This window comes from Mus caroli, unplaced genomic scaffold (genome assembly GCF_978045245.1).
Source record: "Mus caroli unplaced genomic scaffold, Mus_caroli_1 scaffold_1, whole genome shotgun sequence".
NCBI classification, from domain to species: domain Eukaryota; kingdom Metazoa; phylum Chordata; class Mammalia; order Rodentia; family Muridae; genus Mus; species Mus caroli.
In genome coordinates this window covers 68,305,232-68,323,343 of record NW_028227256.1, presented here as the reverse complement: position 1 = coordinate 68,323,343, position 18,112 = coordinate 68,305,232, and the positions used below count along the sequence as shown (strand labels likewise).

The following is an 18,112-nucleotide window of genomic DNA, read 5'->3' as shown; positions in this document are numbered from 1 at the left end:
AGTTGAGTGGTTAAGAAAAGTGGCTGCTCTTTCAGAGGACCTGGGTTCTACTACCTACATGGCACCTCAGAGTCAGCTATAATCCTAATGCCAGGGGGCTGTGATAGCATCTCCTGGCTTCTGCGGGCACTGCCTACTGCTGCACAGACATACTTGCAGGCAAAATACACACACACACACACACACACACACACACACACACAAATAAATAAATAAGTAAACAAGTAAATAAGTAAATAAATAAAAAGAAAAGGTTAAAAATTTTTTAATATTTTTTTATTGCGTATTTTCCTCAATTACATTTCCAATGCTATCCCAAAAGTCCCCCACACCCTCCCCCTCACTTCCCTACCCACCCATTCCCATTTTTTGTCCCTGGCGTTCCCCTGTACTGGGGCATATAAAGTTTGCGTGTCCAATGGGCCTCTCTTTCCAGTGATGGCCGACTAGGCCATCTGTTGATACATATGCAGCTAGAGACAAGAGCTCCGGGGTACTGGTTAGTTCATATTGTTGTTCCACCTATAGGGTTGCAGTTCGCTTTAGCTCTTTGGGTACTTTCTCACACTGTTTAAACATTGCAAGTAAAAAAACACACACTGAAAGGATTTTTAAATTCAAAAAATGTATAAGGTTCTTTGGGGGTGTTTTCAACATGCGAATGTTTGCATTTCCTTCATCAATTTAATAAGAAGCAGCCATTATTTATGGCCATGGTTGGCATGGAGAGGAGTGAGCAAAACTCTGCTGCGATGAGCAGATGCTCTGAAGTGTTCACTCACCACAGGACTGAGACAAAAGTACAAGCTGGAAAACTGAAAAGGTTCCTCTACCGAAGTCTATACTTGAGTCAACATTGCATACATCTTCTTTTTTTCCACTTCCTTATTTATTCACTTTACATTCTGATAACACCTCCCCTTGTTCCTCTCCTCCCAGTCCTGCTCTTACAGATCCCTCCCCCTCCACTGTTTCCTCTCCTCCTCAGAGATGGGAAAGCCCCCCTTGGGTACCACCCTACTCTGGTACATCCAGTCACAGCAGGACTAAGCACATTGTTTCCCACCAAAGCCCAAGCAGGCAGTCCTTTGAGGGGAAGGAGTTCCAATGGCAGGCAAAAAGCTGGGGAAAATGCTGTTTTCCCCACTTAAATATTAGAAAATCCAGAGGCTGAGGGGATAGAAATGCTTTAGAATCAGTTACAGTTTACCATGTTCTGCACATGCGTTTCACCTCACTCTTGCCCATCCTATATACTCATCGCACTCCTGCATCCCATCCCAACTCCTCCCAAGCAGCAGAGGGACCCTTGAAAAGTGTCAGTCACCTTGTGTCACCACTCTCATTACAAACAGCCAGTGGTTTCCATTCCCTCCTCCTCCCCCCCCCCGCCCCCCATAGGCTCTGTCCTATACCAGAGCCTTATGATCTGCACACACTTGGCATTAGGAATCATTGACTATGCAGCCATCCTTAGGCCCATGGTTAGCACATGGCAGTGTGGTATCACCCCAAAGCACAGCTCGCAGGATCTGAAGAGCAGATAGTTCATTCACCATAGCACTCACCCCTTTCTTTGCACATATGTATCTTCCTGGCTGAGATCTTAGCAGAGAGGCACTCGCCCATGGCCAGCTCCACAGCTAAGTACGTGTGTGTGTGTGTGTGTGTGTGTGTGTGTGTGTGTGTGTGCACGAACACGAACAGGTGCACATCATGGTAACATTTCTGGTCTTGAATGCTCTAAAGAGCTTTTCTTTCCCACATCTTTTTTGTCTGCCTAGAACCTCTTTATTCTTTTTTATTCTTATAATCTTTAATTTACTTTTAACTTTTATTTATTTGTATATGTGTAGTTAGGAACACAGTTTTTAGAGCAATAGCATACACATATGCAAGGCATTGCACAATAGATATTTACCATTCTGACATTGACAATACCTTACTTGGGGTGTGGAAGGATAGCTTAGCAGTTAAGACCATGTAGTATTCCCCTAAAGGGTAGCATTTCTATCCTTCATTGGAGAGCTCAAACATACAATCTCTGTAGTCTCAAATTATGCCTTTGCCTTTTGAATCAGTTGACTCAATCACACAGTATCTGGTCTATCTGGTTTCTTTCATTTAATATAGTATCTTCAAGTTTGGGACATGTTGTAACATGTATCAGCATATTTTTTGATATGTCCATATTATATTGCATTTTAAAGGTAAATTCAGGTGGATTGTTCCCATTCCCCACCTGTTGGCTGTTGTAAGCAAAATCCTTATAAAGGTTTGTATACCAGCCTTTATTGTGGGTTTATGTCTTCCCTCTGCTTGGGTGACTGTCTAGAAATGGAATGGCTGGTTTGTTTGGTAAATATCTCCATTTGACTGATCAGTCGTCGTTCCAAAACATTTCCCAAAGTGGCTCTTCTGTCTTATAATCTTACCAAGCATCCACGAGGTTCCAGTGCCTCCACATAAATCATTCCTTTTCATTCTCTCCCCATTAGGTGTTTTTCCCAAGGAAAGATCAAAAGCCAATGGAAAGGATGATGGAGCTTTTCATAAAGCTGAGAGAGATTCTCAATCAGTTGGCTTCCGGCACACATCCACTGCTGGACAAAATGAGATCCCTGAGACAAATGCACCTGCCCAGGAGTGTTCCATTAACACAGGTAGAAGAGTCACTCAGTCATGCTCTTCCTGAGAAATAATTCCTGTCAGGCTGGCTTTTATTTAAGATTGGGTGCAATAAGTTCAGCTACTGATCTAGCACACAGAAGACACAAACTCACAAGAAGAGAACCTCCCACTTTAGCCACATCTGGCACTTAAACCAGCGAGGTGTCATTTCTATGTTTAAGTTTGCAATTCACACTTTAAAGAAATTATGGAAACTGTTGAGTGCTACTACTTTTTCATTCTATGAGCACACGTAGCTCAGGTAGCATCAGGTAACATCAATAACTTTTTGGACATTGTCTCCCAGGCCATGTACAGAAACACTCGAATGAACTCACCAGCAGGATCGTTTAGTACTATCTCCCAGGCTCTGTGTTCCCAAGGGATCACCACCGAGTACTTAACTGCTATGCTGCCTTCTTCCCAGAAGCCAAAAGGCAACCACACCAAGGATTTTCTCACTTATAAATTAACTAAAGAAGAAATTGCTTCAAAATACGGGATTCCTTTAAATGCTAGTAAGTGTACCTCAAATTAGGTATGATAATTATTCTTAATGACAAGAGCATTACATGTTCTGTTGCTGCTTTTCATTTAAATGAAGTATTCATTTTACCTCAGAATAAAAATAGCAAACATTTGTGCAGGACTCACTTCGTGTTCTGCCTGTTAACTCATGCCCTCGTCCCTGCAGCCCCATGAGGTAATGTCTACCCTGTTGCATCTTACTGAGGGGGAGTGAAGCCCAAAGATAAAAAACACTTGCCCAAGGTCACTGAACTTAGAGGTCTCAGAGCTATTGGGTTCCCTAAATGAAAAAATGTAGGGTCATAGATCCCTTTAGTCCTAGAAATATGCATTGAGAAAGGTATCATGAGGTGACTTGGTCATTGTGGGAACGTCCTAACAACCCGGAGTACCAGCCTCTACATCCTAGGTGATGTGATTCTATAGGAGTCTACCATAGAATAGGCAGCCCATAACTGACAACATTGTTGCTGGCCTGCACAGCTCTGTGGGTCTGTAGGCTACAGCAAGGTCATAACTACGAATTCTTGCCAGTACGTAATGCAAAAGCTTGTTTTAAATTTGCTTGGGTCTATATTTTCCCCTAACTTTTTAGCATTAGATGTTTATATGGTGTACAGTAGAGCCACGTGCGTGCAGCTGAGCATAACTGTTTAGTGGCATTCACTTGATCTATAAACTTTGAGATACAAAGTGTGATCTGAGGAACTCTTCCAGGTGATATATGGATATTTAGTATAGCAATTGAGTTGGCTCATGCATTCATCTTTTTATCCATTCTATAAAATCTTATGAGTGTCTCTTACATATCTGGTTCCATTCTGGGAGTCGGGTATTGTATATTTTTAGAAAATTAAGTGGTGGTAAAACATTTATGCTAGAAGCAATTTTGAAATATGTTTTGAAATCTTTGTATTTTTTTTTCCTGGTGAAATGCCATCATTTATTCTAGGCTCGCTTATCAGCTTAAACTTTCACACCTAAAGAACAATTATTACTTGGCTGTCTTACATCAATACCAGATGTTTCATATCTGTTACCAAAGTAGAAATTGCTAAGACATAAATTTTAGGCTATATAGTTTGTACCCAGTCTCCATGAATAAGTGGATTTGGAATGTGTACCTAGATATGACATTTTGGCTTTCCTCTAAATTATAATGATTGTTGCATATTAATTGTGTATATTAATTGATTGATGGATTATTTTATTTTCTTCCTTTTATCTTCCAGCACCATTTTGCTTCTCCCTTTACAAAGACATCATTAACATGCCTGCTGGGCCTGTGATTTGGGCCTTCTTGAAACCCATGTTGTTGGGAAAGATTTTATATTCACCATATAACCCAACTACAAAGGCCATTATGGAAAAGGTTTGGTTGTTAAACTCAATGTGTTTATGTGGGGGTACTGTTTCTGTTTTAACGTAGTCAACTCCTAAATTTATTTTAGATGATTCTGGCTTATGTCTTCTCTGCTGTCATCATTTCTTGTGATTTTTGGAAACTCTGGGCAATTCCTTCCTTTGGCCCGAGTTAGGTGTGCATGGCATTGGATCTAGGTGATGACGGGTGGGAGATCTTGGTAAAATGAACCATATGACATTTGGGGATAAAATTAGATACAGCTAGAAGTCAGACTTTTCACTGCATCTAAGAAAGCCAAAAAGTTTTCAATGACTCGAATGTTAGAAGCATATATAAAAATCACACTAGAAAGAAAAAGGGTGATCATATAACTCATTCAAATAAAAATAGCCCTTAAAGTATAGATTCTTGGCTCCATAGTAGGTTGTATAGTTTAATATTTCTTATTCTCATTAATGATACATCTTGAGAAGGACAATGTCATCAGGACCTGTACTTACCACCTGCCTCAGTTTATCATAATAATATCCTGTCACTTTAAAGTTGGCTTTGAGGAATGAATTTATGAAATTCCTAGGCAAATGGATGGACCTGGAGGGCATCATCCTGAGTGAGATAACCCAATCACAAAAGAACTCACATGATATGTACTCACTGATAAGTAGATATTAGCCCAGAAACTTAGAATACCCAAGGTACAAGATACAATTTGAAAAACACATGAAACTCAAGAAGAACGAAGACCAAAATGTGGACACTTTGCCCCTTCTTAGAATTGAGAACAAAACACCCATTGAAGGAGTTATTGAGACAAAGTTTGTAGCTGAGACAAAAGGATGGACCATCTAGAGACTGCCACACATGGGGATCCATCCCATAATCAGCCTCCAAACGCTGACATGCATGACAGACATGCAGAGCACACAGTAGACCCAGTGCCTTGAAGCTGAGACAGGAGTCTTTAGAGGTTGACACCCCTCTCAAAAGAGAAATAATGGATTGAGTGACATACCAACTCTTTGAAAAATGAAAGAAAGCAAAAAAAAAAAAATCTGCCTTAACATTACCTGATCATTAAATCACAGTTGGCATGAGTCTAACCTTACGCTGGGACTACGTAAAATGCACAGGTTTCCACTGAGCGCTGTTGCTTTGAATTTTTGTCATTTAACATTTTATTTGTCTTACTGGGTGTGAACACCACATAATTTTGTATAAGTGAGATGAGTCACTCTCACTCTCCAAGTGTGGACCTTCCCTTTTATGCTTGACTCAAATCTCCTCTCTTTTATGTGGTTAAAAAACTCCTTCAGTGCAATAGAGCTAGCAAAATTCTTTGCTTTTTAAAGACGTTTAAAGAAATGTTTTAATAGCATGGAATGTATTTATTTAATCACCAGTTGCTGGACATTCATTTTATTTCCAAGGTACATTTTTAGTTTTGTGCTAATGCAAACACTGTGGCCAGCAGAACACATTGCATACATTTCGACATGTTGTTTTCTTTCACTAAGGTTAAGGTCTAGGTTTGGAGGGCTGAAGAATATTTTATTGATTTGTTTTATTATTTTTTTTTAATTGAGTTAGGGTCTTGCTGTGTAGTTCATGCAGTTCTTGAGAGTTCGGGATCTTCCTACCTCAGCTTGCATGTGCTGACATTACAGACATGCACCACCATGCTTGGCTGCATTCTATTTGAATATTTCTTGTCTGACTTGTTTCCTAAATGGCTGTGATGTACATGTTCCCAGGGCCAAGAGTCAGACACACCTATCTTTTCTTGTTTTCTAACTTAGAACATTTAATTTAAGAAGACTATCCTCACTATGTGGGAGAATTTGGTCCTATTTAATATTGATATGTCAAATTTGACATTGGTAACATGTTGGAAATGAAGCAAGCTCTACATTTCCAATAATTTTTAATAAAGGATCTTGGTCCTTACAAGATGTATCATTTGAAGCTTGGAACACATAAAAACAACCTGACAATGGTGTTTCTTTTTCTCTCTCTTTTTAAAACCAACTCTACCTTTTAATGCTGTTGTTTTTAATATCACAAAAAAGTCTTATATTGAAATACATGAAAACCACAAATTGATGGTACCTCTCTTGTTTCTTCATTGTTAAGTCCAATGTAACTCTAAGACAGCTGGCGGAATTAAGAGAGAAATCGCAGGAGTGGATGGATAAGTCACCAATCTTCATGAATTCCTTCCACCTGCTGAACCAGACGATCCCAATGCTCCAGGTAAGGGACCACAGTGTCGGACACCTTACTGGGAATTACAATTCTCTGATATTCTAATCACCTTGATTACGTGAAGATAGTAACTTAGCATCCATATTCAATAAATCAGAATAACCTCCTCTCTAGAGATAGGGTCTGAGACAAGATAGCAGGATTCTCATTCACATTTATAACCCCACCCTTCGCTTTCCATGTTCCCGCCTCTCTACTGCTTCAGAAGTGAGAACTCTTCCACACAGATGTAACTATAACTAGTGCTATAATCATTTATCAAATGATTCTTTTTATTACATATTTTCCTCAATTACATTTCCAATGCTATCCCAAAAGTCCCCCATACTGCCCCCCACTTCCCTACCCACCCATTCCCATTCTTTTGGCCCTGGCATTCCCCTGTATTGGGGCATATAAAGTTTGCAAGTCCAATGGGCCTCTCTTTCCAGTGATGGCCGACTAGGCCATCTTTCGATACATATGCAGCTAGAGACAAGAGCTCCGGGGTACTGGTTAGATCATCATGTTGTTCCCCCTATAGGGTTGCATATCCCTTTAACTCCTTGGGTACTTTCTCTAGCTTCTCCATTGGGAGCCCTGTGATCCATCCAATAGCTGACTGTGAGCATCCACTTCTGTGTTTGCTAGGCCCTGGCTCTCTTTTAAATTAGTCTTTGATAGTTAATGTGTTTAGAATTTCTAAAGTATTAATATTGCAGAAAGCATTCAGCATCAGGAGTTCTTTAGTTGAAGCATGGGGCATAGATTGTACCTAAGATGCTTTCATGGATGTAGATGGGTAAGTGTCTCAAATTCAAGTCTTTGTAAGGGAGCAAAAGGCACGCCTAGAAAAAAAGTTCTAATAAATGGTGCCTTACAAATTTAGTCCTCACTCAGCCACTCTTGGTGTTCATGCCAGAGTAGTTACAGGTTTGACGTTGCAGCCCTGTGCACTTTGATTTGAAAAGCATGGTTCAGGATCCTTGTAAAAAGAAGCAGGCTCTTCTGAAGATGCTGAAATCAGTGCAGGGAACTGTTCCAAGTACAAAAGGGACTTCTGACCACTGAAGACCAGGCAGCAGGACTAGCCTGTGAGCAGCTGGAAAAGAGAACCTGCAGGAATGATAATATTCAAGACACTCAAGAGGGAGTGGTTTCCACTGCAGAGAGGTGCTCCCTATAATACTGATGCAGTCCAAGAATATTTTGGCAAAAAAAAAAAAAAAAAGAAAGAAAGAAAAAGAAAAGAAAGAAAAGAAAAGAAATCTTGTCTTTCCCATCATGCCATGTAAATGAAACCCAGAAGGAATGATTCCTTTCATCAACGTTGGTCAGGAAAATTGCACCCGGAAGCTGCTTGCTTTCTTCGGTTTGTTTTGAGTAACAGTCAATGCAGTTACATTTACAGTGTGAATTAGAAAATAAATATAAACATCATTAATATGCTTGATAACTATAAAGTGAAGGGCATTTTTTCATCAAATGTGTTCCCTACAGTGTACTATTCAGTTTAACAATTAATGAAATAACTATTCTAAGTTCAACTACACCTTTATAGTGGATCTTTCCTGGCAAGTCTCAGATGGCAATGTTTCTTGAATAGAATTTTATTGCTCTATCTATTCTTCTCAGTGGAAGATTGCTCCTTTCTCCTCCCCACTCAAAAAAACAAAAAATCCTTTTTTTTCTATTGAGGGGGAGAAAACAGCACGCCCATTGTATTGTTTTGTTTTGTTTTTTGGGTTTTTGTTTTACAAAAAAAAGACAGGATTTCTTTGTGTAGACCTGGCTGTCCTGGAACTCACTCTGTAAACCAGGCTGGCCTTGAACTCAGAGATCCGCCTGCCTCTGCCTCCCAAGTGCTGGGATTAAAGGCATGTGCCACCACACCTGGCTTTTTTTTTTTTACAGTATTTTATTAAGGAAATTTTTTGTTGGCTAAAGTGCTGAATTACCAAAGGACGTGCTCTGTATACAACAACAGTTCCAACGTGCAGAATTTATTAGAACCTAAATGGCAGTCTTCACAGTGGGATTAGCAGCTAACTGAAGTATCTTTACTCCAGAGAAGGATAAATTGCTACTCTCAGTTCTCAAGGAAAAACTTAGTTCTGTGAATGTCCAGCAAGTTTGACATTGGTGGCATTAGCAGATGACATGACATGTGGCATGTTATCCAATGGCTGCTCCATAGTACCAAGGTTCTGGGTTCAATCATTAGCACATGTGCCCACGTGTGCGCATGCGTGCTAATGCTCACTTTGAGGCGTGGTAAAAAAAAAAATCTTCAGTGTGCCAAGCTCACAGTGAAAAAGGCTAATGATGAATACCTAGTGCAAGCTAGGTCCTTTAGGTTTGAAAATTGCCACAGGAGCCTTAATGTTGCAAATATATTATTATTTTAAATTTCAGTGTTTCAGCGGATTAGGTTGGTTTTATTGCTGTATTTTTCCATGGCCATATAGTTGTTGCTGTTCGATGCAGAATGGTGTTACAATAATGGACACTGACATTTCTGCTTAGTCATTTATCCCCCACTTCACAGAAAGATAACCTGGAGCCAGAAATAGGAAGCCTCGCAGCTGGGCATGAGAAACTAGAATACAAAACAACTGTGAGGTCAGACTCTATGCAGACCTTGTGAATGTCACAAGTTGCCTTTTTTTTTAAACCTCTGGAGGATGAAATGTACTCTGAAACACATTATTTATAATATATGTTTAAAAGGAAATCATTTATTAGCACCGAGAAAAATTCTATTTAATTGAATATAATTCTCTGAGGTTAAAAATAATTATGGTCCCCTCAGGGCACTTTTAGAAATCTGAGCAATTTATGTTAAAGACAAAAGTTCATTCTTTCACATCATTGTGCGAGAGCCCAAAAGCAGGTACATTAATAACGCCCAGTGGTGTCTGCTTCTTTGTTCCAAGGTTGTGTTCGGAGTGACAGTGATTAAACTTGTTTTCTTCTCATATTGAAACTGGTTCTTATTATTAATTTTTAGAATACTCTACGGAACCCCTTTGTGCAAGTTTTTGTGAAGTTCTCCGTGGGACTCGATGCTGTCGAACTCCTGAAGCAGATAGACGACCTTGGTGAGTCCCCACGGTGCTGCAGACTCTCATTCACTCCGCACATCAGAATTGGGGGAAGAAACCCAGTGCCCTGTGCCCTTGGGAGAACGTCCCTTTTCTTCTGTATTTAGCTCTTTGTTAGTTATTGGAAGAAATCAGGACCCTGGATATGTCTACCGACATCTTCTGTTAATTAGTAATAGGGATATGTGAACACTCGTGGTTGATTTCATAGCAATATATGTGATATAAATGCAACTTTTACTCCAATCACAGGAAGGCATAAGTAAGGTGGCACATTTTACTCCCCCAACCCCCCCTTTCCTTGATAACTCAGTGAGAAGTCAGTCCTCACAAGTGTGAGAGCATGAGATGATATCTGGCAGCTTTTAACATTTGATCCCCACTGGCCTCATCTCACCGAACTTAACTGGGAAAAGGCTATAGAGTTAACAGAGACAAACGTTGGAGACTCAAGAAGAAATAAGCCTAAATCAGTGTTTAAGGTTCGGTCTTCCTCTCAGGGTCCTGGGAAAGGAACAAGCTGCAGGGAATCAAAGGCAGCTGTCTGAGCTTACAGATTTCCTCTGCCAAGTCCCCACCTTCAACCTAAAGGATGCAAGACATCTAATTCAGACTGTGTCTGATTCATGGTTGCTATGCAACCCACCAGGATGAGGAAGGGATTGGGAGCATCGGAATTTGGCAGTAGCAGAGCAAATCCCCTCCTCCCTCCCAACACCTCTGGGACCCAAATGACTTAGGTAGCAAGCCAGTGGGAAGGAATTATGTCTATATTTGTATGTAGCTGTATGGTGTATAATTATACACATTTGATAATAGTCAACCCAATTTAGTTAAAGAAAGGTATTAGAGGATTTATTTTCTGAAAGTAAATGCTAAGTCACCATTTGATAAAAATATCCGGGATAAACTATAATGTTCTTTTTTTTTTTTATTACATATTTTCCTCAATTACATTTCCAATACTATCCCAAAAGTCCCCCATACTGCCCCCCACTTCCCTACCCACCCATTCCCATTCTTTTGGCCCTGGCATTCCCCTATATTGGGGCATATAAAGTTTGCAAGTCCAATGGGCCTCTCTTTCCATTGATGGCCGACTAGGCCATCTTTCGATACATATGCAGCTAGAGACAAGAGCTCCAGGGTTCTGGTTAGTACATCATGTTGTTCCAACAATAGGGTTGCAGATCCCTTTAGCTCCTTGGGTACTTTCTCTAGCTTCTCCATTGGGAGCCCTGTGATACATCCAATAGCTGACTGTGAACATCCACTCCTGTGTTTGCTAGGCCCCGGCATTGTCTCACAAGAGACAGCTATATTTGGGTCCTTTCAGCAAAATCTTGCTAGTGTATGCAATGGTGTCAGCGTTTAGAAGCTGATTATGGGACGGATCCCTGGATACAGCAGTCTCTAAATGGTCCATCCTTTCATCACAGCTACGAACTTTGTCTCTGTAACTCCTTCCCTGGGTGTTTTGTTCCCAATTCTAAGAAGGTGCACAGTGTCCACACTTTGGTCTTCATTCTTCTTGAGTTTCATGCGTTTATCAAATTGTATCTTATATCTTGGGTATCCTAAGTTTTGGGCTAATATCCACTTATCAATGAATACATATTGTGTGAGTTCTTTTGTGATTGTGTTACTTCACTCAAGATGATGCCCTCCAGGTCCATCCATTTGGCTAGGAATTTCATAAATTCATTCTTTTTAATAGCTGAGTAGTACTCCATTGTGTAAATGTACCATAATTTCTGTATCCATTCCTCTGTTGAGGGACATCTGGGTTCTTTCCAGCTTCTGGCTATTATAAATAGGGCTGCTATGAACATAGTGGAGCATGTGTCCTTTTTACCGGTTGGGACATCTTCTGGATATATGCCCAGGAGAGGTATTGCTGGATCCTCCGGTAGTACTATGTCCAATTTTCTGAGGAACCGCCAGACTGATTTCCAGAGTGGTTGTACAAGCTTGCAATCCCACCAACAATGGAGGAGTGTTCCTCTTTCTCCACATCCTCGCCAGCATCTGCTGTCACCTGAATTTTTGATCTTAGCCATTCTGACTGGTGTGAGGTGGAATCTCAGGGTTGTTTTGATTTGCATTTCCCTGATGATTAAGGATGTTGAACATTTTTTCAGGTGCTTCTCTGCCATTCGGTATTCCTCAGGTGAGAATTCTTTGTTCAGTTCTGAGCCCCATTTTTTAATGGGGTTATTTGACTTTCTGGAGTCCACCTTCTTGAGTTCTTTATATATATTGGATATTAGTCCCTTATCTGATTTAGGATAGGTGAAGATCCTTTCCCAATCTGTTGGTGGTTTTTTTGTCTTATTGATGGTGTCTTTAGCCTTGCAGAAGCTTTGTAGTTTCATGAGGTCCCACTTGTCAATTCTCGATCTTACAGCACAAGCCATTACTGTTCTATTCAGGAATTTTTCCCCTGTGCCCATATCTTCAAGGCTTTTCCCCACTTTCTCCTCTATAAGTTTCAGTGTCTCTGGTTTTATGTGAAGTTCCTTGATCCACTTAGACTTGACCTTAGTACAAGGAGATAGGAATGGATCGATTCGCATTCTTCTACATGTTAACAACCAGTTGTGCCAGCACCATTTGTTGAAAATGCTGTCTTTCTTCCACTGGATGTTTTTAGCTCCCTTGTCGAAGATCAAGTGACCATAGGTGTGTGGGTTCATTTCTGGGTCTTCAATTCTATTCCATTGGTCTATTTGTCTGTCACTATACCAGTACCATGCAGTTTTTATCACAATTGCTCTGTAGTAGAGCTTTAGGTCCGGCATGGTGATTCCACCAGAGGTTCTTTTATCCTTGAGAAGAGTTTTTGCTATCCTAGGTTTTTTGTTATTCCAGATGAATTTGCAGATTGCACTTTCTAATTCGTTGAAGAATTGATTTGGAATTTTGATGGGGATTGCATTGAATCTGTAGATTGCTTTTGGCAAGATAGCCATTTTTACAATGTTGATCCTGCCAATCCATGAGCATGGGAGATCTTTCCATCTTCTGAGATCTTCTAGAATTTCTTTCTTCAGAGACTTGAAGTTTTTATTATACAGATCTTTCACTTCCTTAGTTAGAGTCACGCCAAGATATTTTATATTGTTTGTGACTATTGAGAAGGGTGTTGTTTCCCTAATTTCTTTGTCAGCCTGTTTATTCTTTGTGTAGAGAAAGGCCATTGATTTGTTTGAGTTAATTTTATATCCAGCTACTTCACTGAAGCTGTTTATCAGGTTTAGGAGTTCTCTGGTGGAATTTTTAGGGTCACTTATATATACTATCATATCATCTGCAAAAAGTGATATTTTGACTTCATCTTTTCCAATTTGTATCCCTTTGATCTCCTTTTGTTGTCGAATTGCTCTGGCTAGGACTTCAAGTACAATGTTGAATAGGTATGGAGAAAGTGGACAGCCTTGTCTAGTCCCTGATTTTAGAGGGATTGCTTCAAGCTTCTCACCATTTACTTTGATGTTGGCTACTGGTTTGCTGTAGATTGCTTTTATCATGTTTAGGTATGGGCCTTGAATTCCTGATCTTTCCAAGACTTTTATCATGAATGGGTGTTGGATCTTGTCAAATGCTTTTTCCGCATCTAACGAGATGACCATGTGGTTTTTGTCTTTGAGTTTGTTTATATACTGGATTACGTTGATGGATTTCCGTATATTGAACCATCCCTGCATCCCTGGGATGAAACCTACTTGGTCAGGATGGATGATTGTTTTGATGTGTTCTTGGATTCGGTTAGCAAGAACTTTATTGAGGATTTTTGCATCAATATTCATAAGGGATATTGGACTGAAGTTTTCTATCGTTGTTGGGTCTTTTTGTGGTTTAGGTATCAGAGTAATTGTGGCTTCATAGAATGAGTTGGGTAGAGTACCTTCTGTTTCTATTTTGTGGAATAGTTTGTGAAGAACTGGGATTAGATCTTCTTTGAAGGTCTGATAGAACTCTGCACTAAACCCATCAGGTCCTGGGCTTTTTTTGGTTGGGAGACTATTAATGACTGCTTCTATTTCTTTGGGGGATATAGGGCTGTTTAGATCATTAACCTGATCTTGATTCAACTTTGGTACCTGGTATCTGTCTAGGAACTTCTCCATTTCATCCAGGTTCTCCAGTTTTGTTGAGTATAGCCTTTGGTAGAAGGATCTGTTGGTGTTTTGGATGTCTTCAGGATCTGTTGTTATGTCTCCTTTTTCATTTCTGATTTTGTTAATTAGGATGCTTTCCCTGTGCCCTCTAGTGAGTCTGGCTAAGGGTTTATCTATCTTGTTGATTTTCTCAAAGAACCAGCTCCTTGATTGGTTGATTCTTTGAATAGTTTTTCTTGTTTCCACTTGGTTGATTTCACCCCTGAGTTTGATTATTTCCTGCCGTCTACTCCTCTTGGGTGAATTTGCTTCCTTTTGTTCTAGTGCTTTTAGGTGTGTTGTCAAGCTGCTAATGTGTGCTCTCTCTAGTTTCCTTTTGGAGGCACTCAGAGCTATGAGTTTTCCTCTTAGAAATGCTTTCATTGCGTCCCATAAGTTTGGGTATGTTGTGGCTTCATTTTCATTGAACTCTAAAAAGTCCTTAATTTCTTTCTTTATTCCTTCCTTGACCAAGGTATCATTGAGAAGAGTGTTGTTCAGTTTCCACGTGAAGGTTGGCTTTCTATTATTTATTTTGTTATTGAAGATCAGCCTTAGGCCATGGTGATCTGATAGGATGCATGGGACAATTTCAATATTTTTATATCTGTTGAGGCCTGTTTTGTGACCAATTATGTGGTCAATTTTGGAGAAGGTACCATGAGGTGCTGAGAAGAAGGTATATCCTTTTGTTTTAGGATAGAATGTTCTGTAGATATCTGCCAGATCCATTTGATTCATAATTTCTCTTAGTTTCACTGTGTCCCTGTTTAGTTTCTGTTTCCATGATCTGTCCATTGGTGAAAGTGGTGTGTTGAAGTCTCCCACTATTATTGTATGAGGTGCAATGTGTGCTTTGAGCTTTACTAAAGTTTCTTTAATGAATGTGGCTGCCTTTGTATTTGAAGCATAGATATTCAGGATTGATAGTTCCTCTTGGAGGATTTTACCTTTGATGAGTATGAAGTGTCCCTCCCTGTCTTTTTTAATGACTTTGGGTTGGAAGTCAATCTTATCAGATATTAGAATGGCTACTCCAGCTTGTTTCTTCATGCCATTTGCTTGGAAAATTGTTTTCCAGCCTTTCATTCTGAGGTAGTGTCTATCCTTTTCTCTGAGATGAGTTTCCTGTAAGCAGCAAAATGTTGGGTCTTGTTTGTGTAGCCAGTTTGTTAGTCTATGTCTTTTTATCGGGGAGTTGAGTCCATTGATATTAAGAGATATTAAGGAAAAGTAATTGTTGTTTCCTGTTATTTTTGTTGTTAAAGTTGGCATTTTGTTCTTGTGGCTGTCTTCTTTTAGGTTTGTTGAGGGATTACCTTCTTGTTGTTTCTAGGGCGTGGTTCCTGTCCTTGTATTGGTTTTTTTCTGTTATTATCCTTTGAAGGGCTGGATTCGTGGAGAGATAATGTGTGAATTTGGTTTTGTCATGGAATACTTTGGTTTCTCCATCTATGTTAATTGAGAGTTTGGCTGGGTATAGTAGCCTGGGCTGGAATTTGTGTTCTTTTAGTGTCTGTATAACATCCGTCCAGGATCTTCTGGCTTTCATAGTCTCTGGTGAAAAATCTGGTGTAATTCTGATAGGCTTGCCTTTATATGTTACTTGGCCTTTTTCTCTTACTGCTTTTAGTATTCTATCTTTATTTAGAGCATTTGTTGCTCTGATTATTATGTGTCGGGAGGTATTTCTTTTCTGGTCCAGTCTATTTGGAGTTCTGTAGGCTTCTTGTATGTTCATGGGCATCTCTTTCTTTAGATTTGGGAAGTTTTCTTCTATAATTTTGTTGAAGATGTTTGCTGGTCCTTTGAGTTGAAAATCTTCATTCTCATCCACTCCTATTATCCGTAGGTTTGGTCTTCTCATTGTGTCCTGTATTTCTTGGATGTTTTGAGTTAGGATCTTTTTGCATTTTACATTTTCCTTGATTGTTGTGCCGATGTTCTCTATGGAATCTTCTGCACCTGAGATTCTCTCTTCCATCTCTTGTATTCTGTTGCTGATGCTCGTATCTATGGTTCCAGATTTCTTTCCTAGGGTTTCTATCTCCAGTGTTGCCTCATTTTGGGTTTTCTTTATTGTGTCTACTTCCCTTTTTAGGTCTAGTATGGTTTTGTTCATTTCCATCATCTGTTTGGATGTGTTTTCCTGTTTTTCTGTAAGGACTTCTACCTGTTTGATTATGTTATCGTGTTTTTCTTTAAGGATTTGTAACTCTTTAGCAGTGTTCTCCTGCAATTCTTTAAGGGATTTTTGTGCTTTCTCTTTATTGTCTTCTGCCTGTTTAGCAGTGTTCTCCTGCATTTCTTTAAGTGTGTTATTAAAGTCCTTCTTGAAGTTCTCTATCATCATCAGGAGATATGCTTTTAAATCCGTGTCTAGCTTTTCCGGTGTGTTGGGGTGCCCTGGACTGGGCGAAGTGGGGGTGCTGGGTTCTGATGATGGTGAGTGGTCTTGGTTTCTGTTAGTAAGATTATTACGTTTACCTTTCGCCATCTGGTAATCTCTGGGGTTAGTTGTTATCGTTGTCACAGTTTAAAGATTGGAGCAGAAGCTGTGTTCCACTCACCAGCAGTCTCTAAATCCTGCGGCGGGGGTCGTGGGTAGCTGACGGTACCCCGGTGCTGGTCCAGCCGGAAGAGGCCTGTGGTCCTACACAGGCCGTTTTTCTGCTTCCCTAACTAATGCAGTCTCTGGTCCCGCGTGCAATTGGATTGGAGCAGAAGCTGTGTTCCACTCTCCAGAAGTCTTAAGATCCTGTGGTGGGTGTTGTGGGTAGCTGGTGAGTGTCAGCCGACCCTGCGCCCCAGCTGCCCTGGTGCTTTTCTGACCGGAAGAGGGTTGTGGCCCTATGTAGGCCGGATTTCTCTCTCCCCAACCAGAGCAGTCTCAGGTCCCGCGTGATTGGACTGGAACAGAAGCTGTGTTCCACTCACCAGCAGTCCCAAAATCCTGCGGTGGGGGTCGTGGGTAGCTGGCGGGTGTCAGGCAACCCTGCACTCCCGCTACCCCAGCGCTGATCCAGCCGGATGAGGCCTGTGGCCCTACTCAGGCAGGTTTCTGCTTCCCTAACTAATGCAGTCTCAGGTCCCGCGCAATTGGATTGGAGCAGAAGCTGTGCTCCACTCACCAGAAGTCTTAAGATCCTGTGGCGGGTGTTGTGGGTAGCTGGCGAGTGTCAGCAGACCCTGCGCCCCAGCTGCCCCAGTGCTTTTCTCAACTATAATGTTCTTAAATAAATATTATCATTCCTAACTTTTAAAATAGGAGATGAGACTTAGAACTTAAAATCAGATTAAAGAAAGTATAATAGTGAGCCTAGCTCACTCGAAGACCTAGGTTTGATGCTAAAAATTATTATACAAAACCACACACGTGTACACATATACTTGCACACATATGTGTACATAAGTATATATGTATATTGTGTATACATATATGCACACATATACATGTAGGTATACATAGATATGTTTGTCAAGAAAACATGTATTATAATTATATATGTAAGGAATATATAATTAGAACTTGCTGCCTCTCCAGAGTATTTCCTTGTGCCCATGCACTGACAGGTCTAGAGACTCCTTTCTTGTTACTGTTGATTGCCTGTGTCTGCTGGAGGCGCAGTGTTCGATAACATAGCCCCTTCTTTACTAGACTTTCCATCAAGTAAAGTCTTTTGTGTTAAAATGTATGGAGAAATGTATTTAGGGAGTTGCCTTCTGAGAGAACAAGGTCTTATTATGGATAAGGTAAGAGACCTGTTTAGAAGGATTTATGATAATCACAGCTTTGTCTTCATAATGATCAAGTTAATAAAAACTTAATTGGTCAAATGATTTGCTAACTTATGATTTTGTATTTACCCTCGGTCCCTGATGCCTTTCTCCCATGGAATCTTACAACCGAAGAACAATTAAACCCTCTTTCTTCCAGTGTAATTACTTAAAATTAAATCTTGATCATATTGTCTAGGTTAATTCAGACATGAATAGAGATGAATCACAGACGACTGTATTGTTTATTTATGACGGTGGTCCTG

At 40.2% G+C, this 18,112-nt stretch overlaps 1 protein-coding gene across 1 annotated transcript in view; it reads left to right on the top strand.

Annotated features, from left to right (window-relative positions):
* Window positions 1-18,112, top strand: part of Abca12 (ATP binding cassette subfamily A member 12) — a 171,151-nt gene that overhangs the window by 96,216 nt on the left and 56,823 nt on the right. Inside the window, exons 16-20 of the mRNA XM_085838191.1 lie at window positions 2,499-2,663; window positions 2,978-3,188; window positions 4,431-4,570; window positions 6,695-6,814; window positions 9,816-9,906. Coding sequence (XP_085694317.1) covers window positions 2,499-2,663; window positions 2,978-3,188; window positions 4,431-4,570; window positions 6,695-6,814; window positions 9,816-9,906 — 727 coding nt within the window. The remainder of the gene's footprint in view (window positions 1-2,498; window positions 2,664-2,977; window positions 3,189-4,430; window positions 4,571-6,694; window positions 6,815-9,815; window positions 9,907-18,112) is intronic.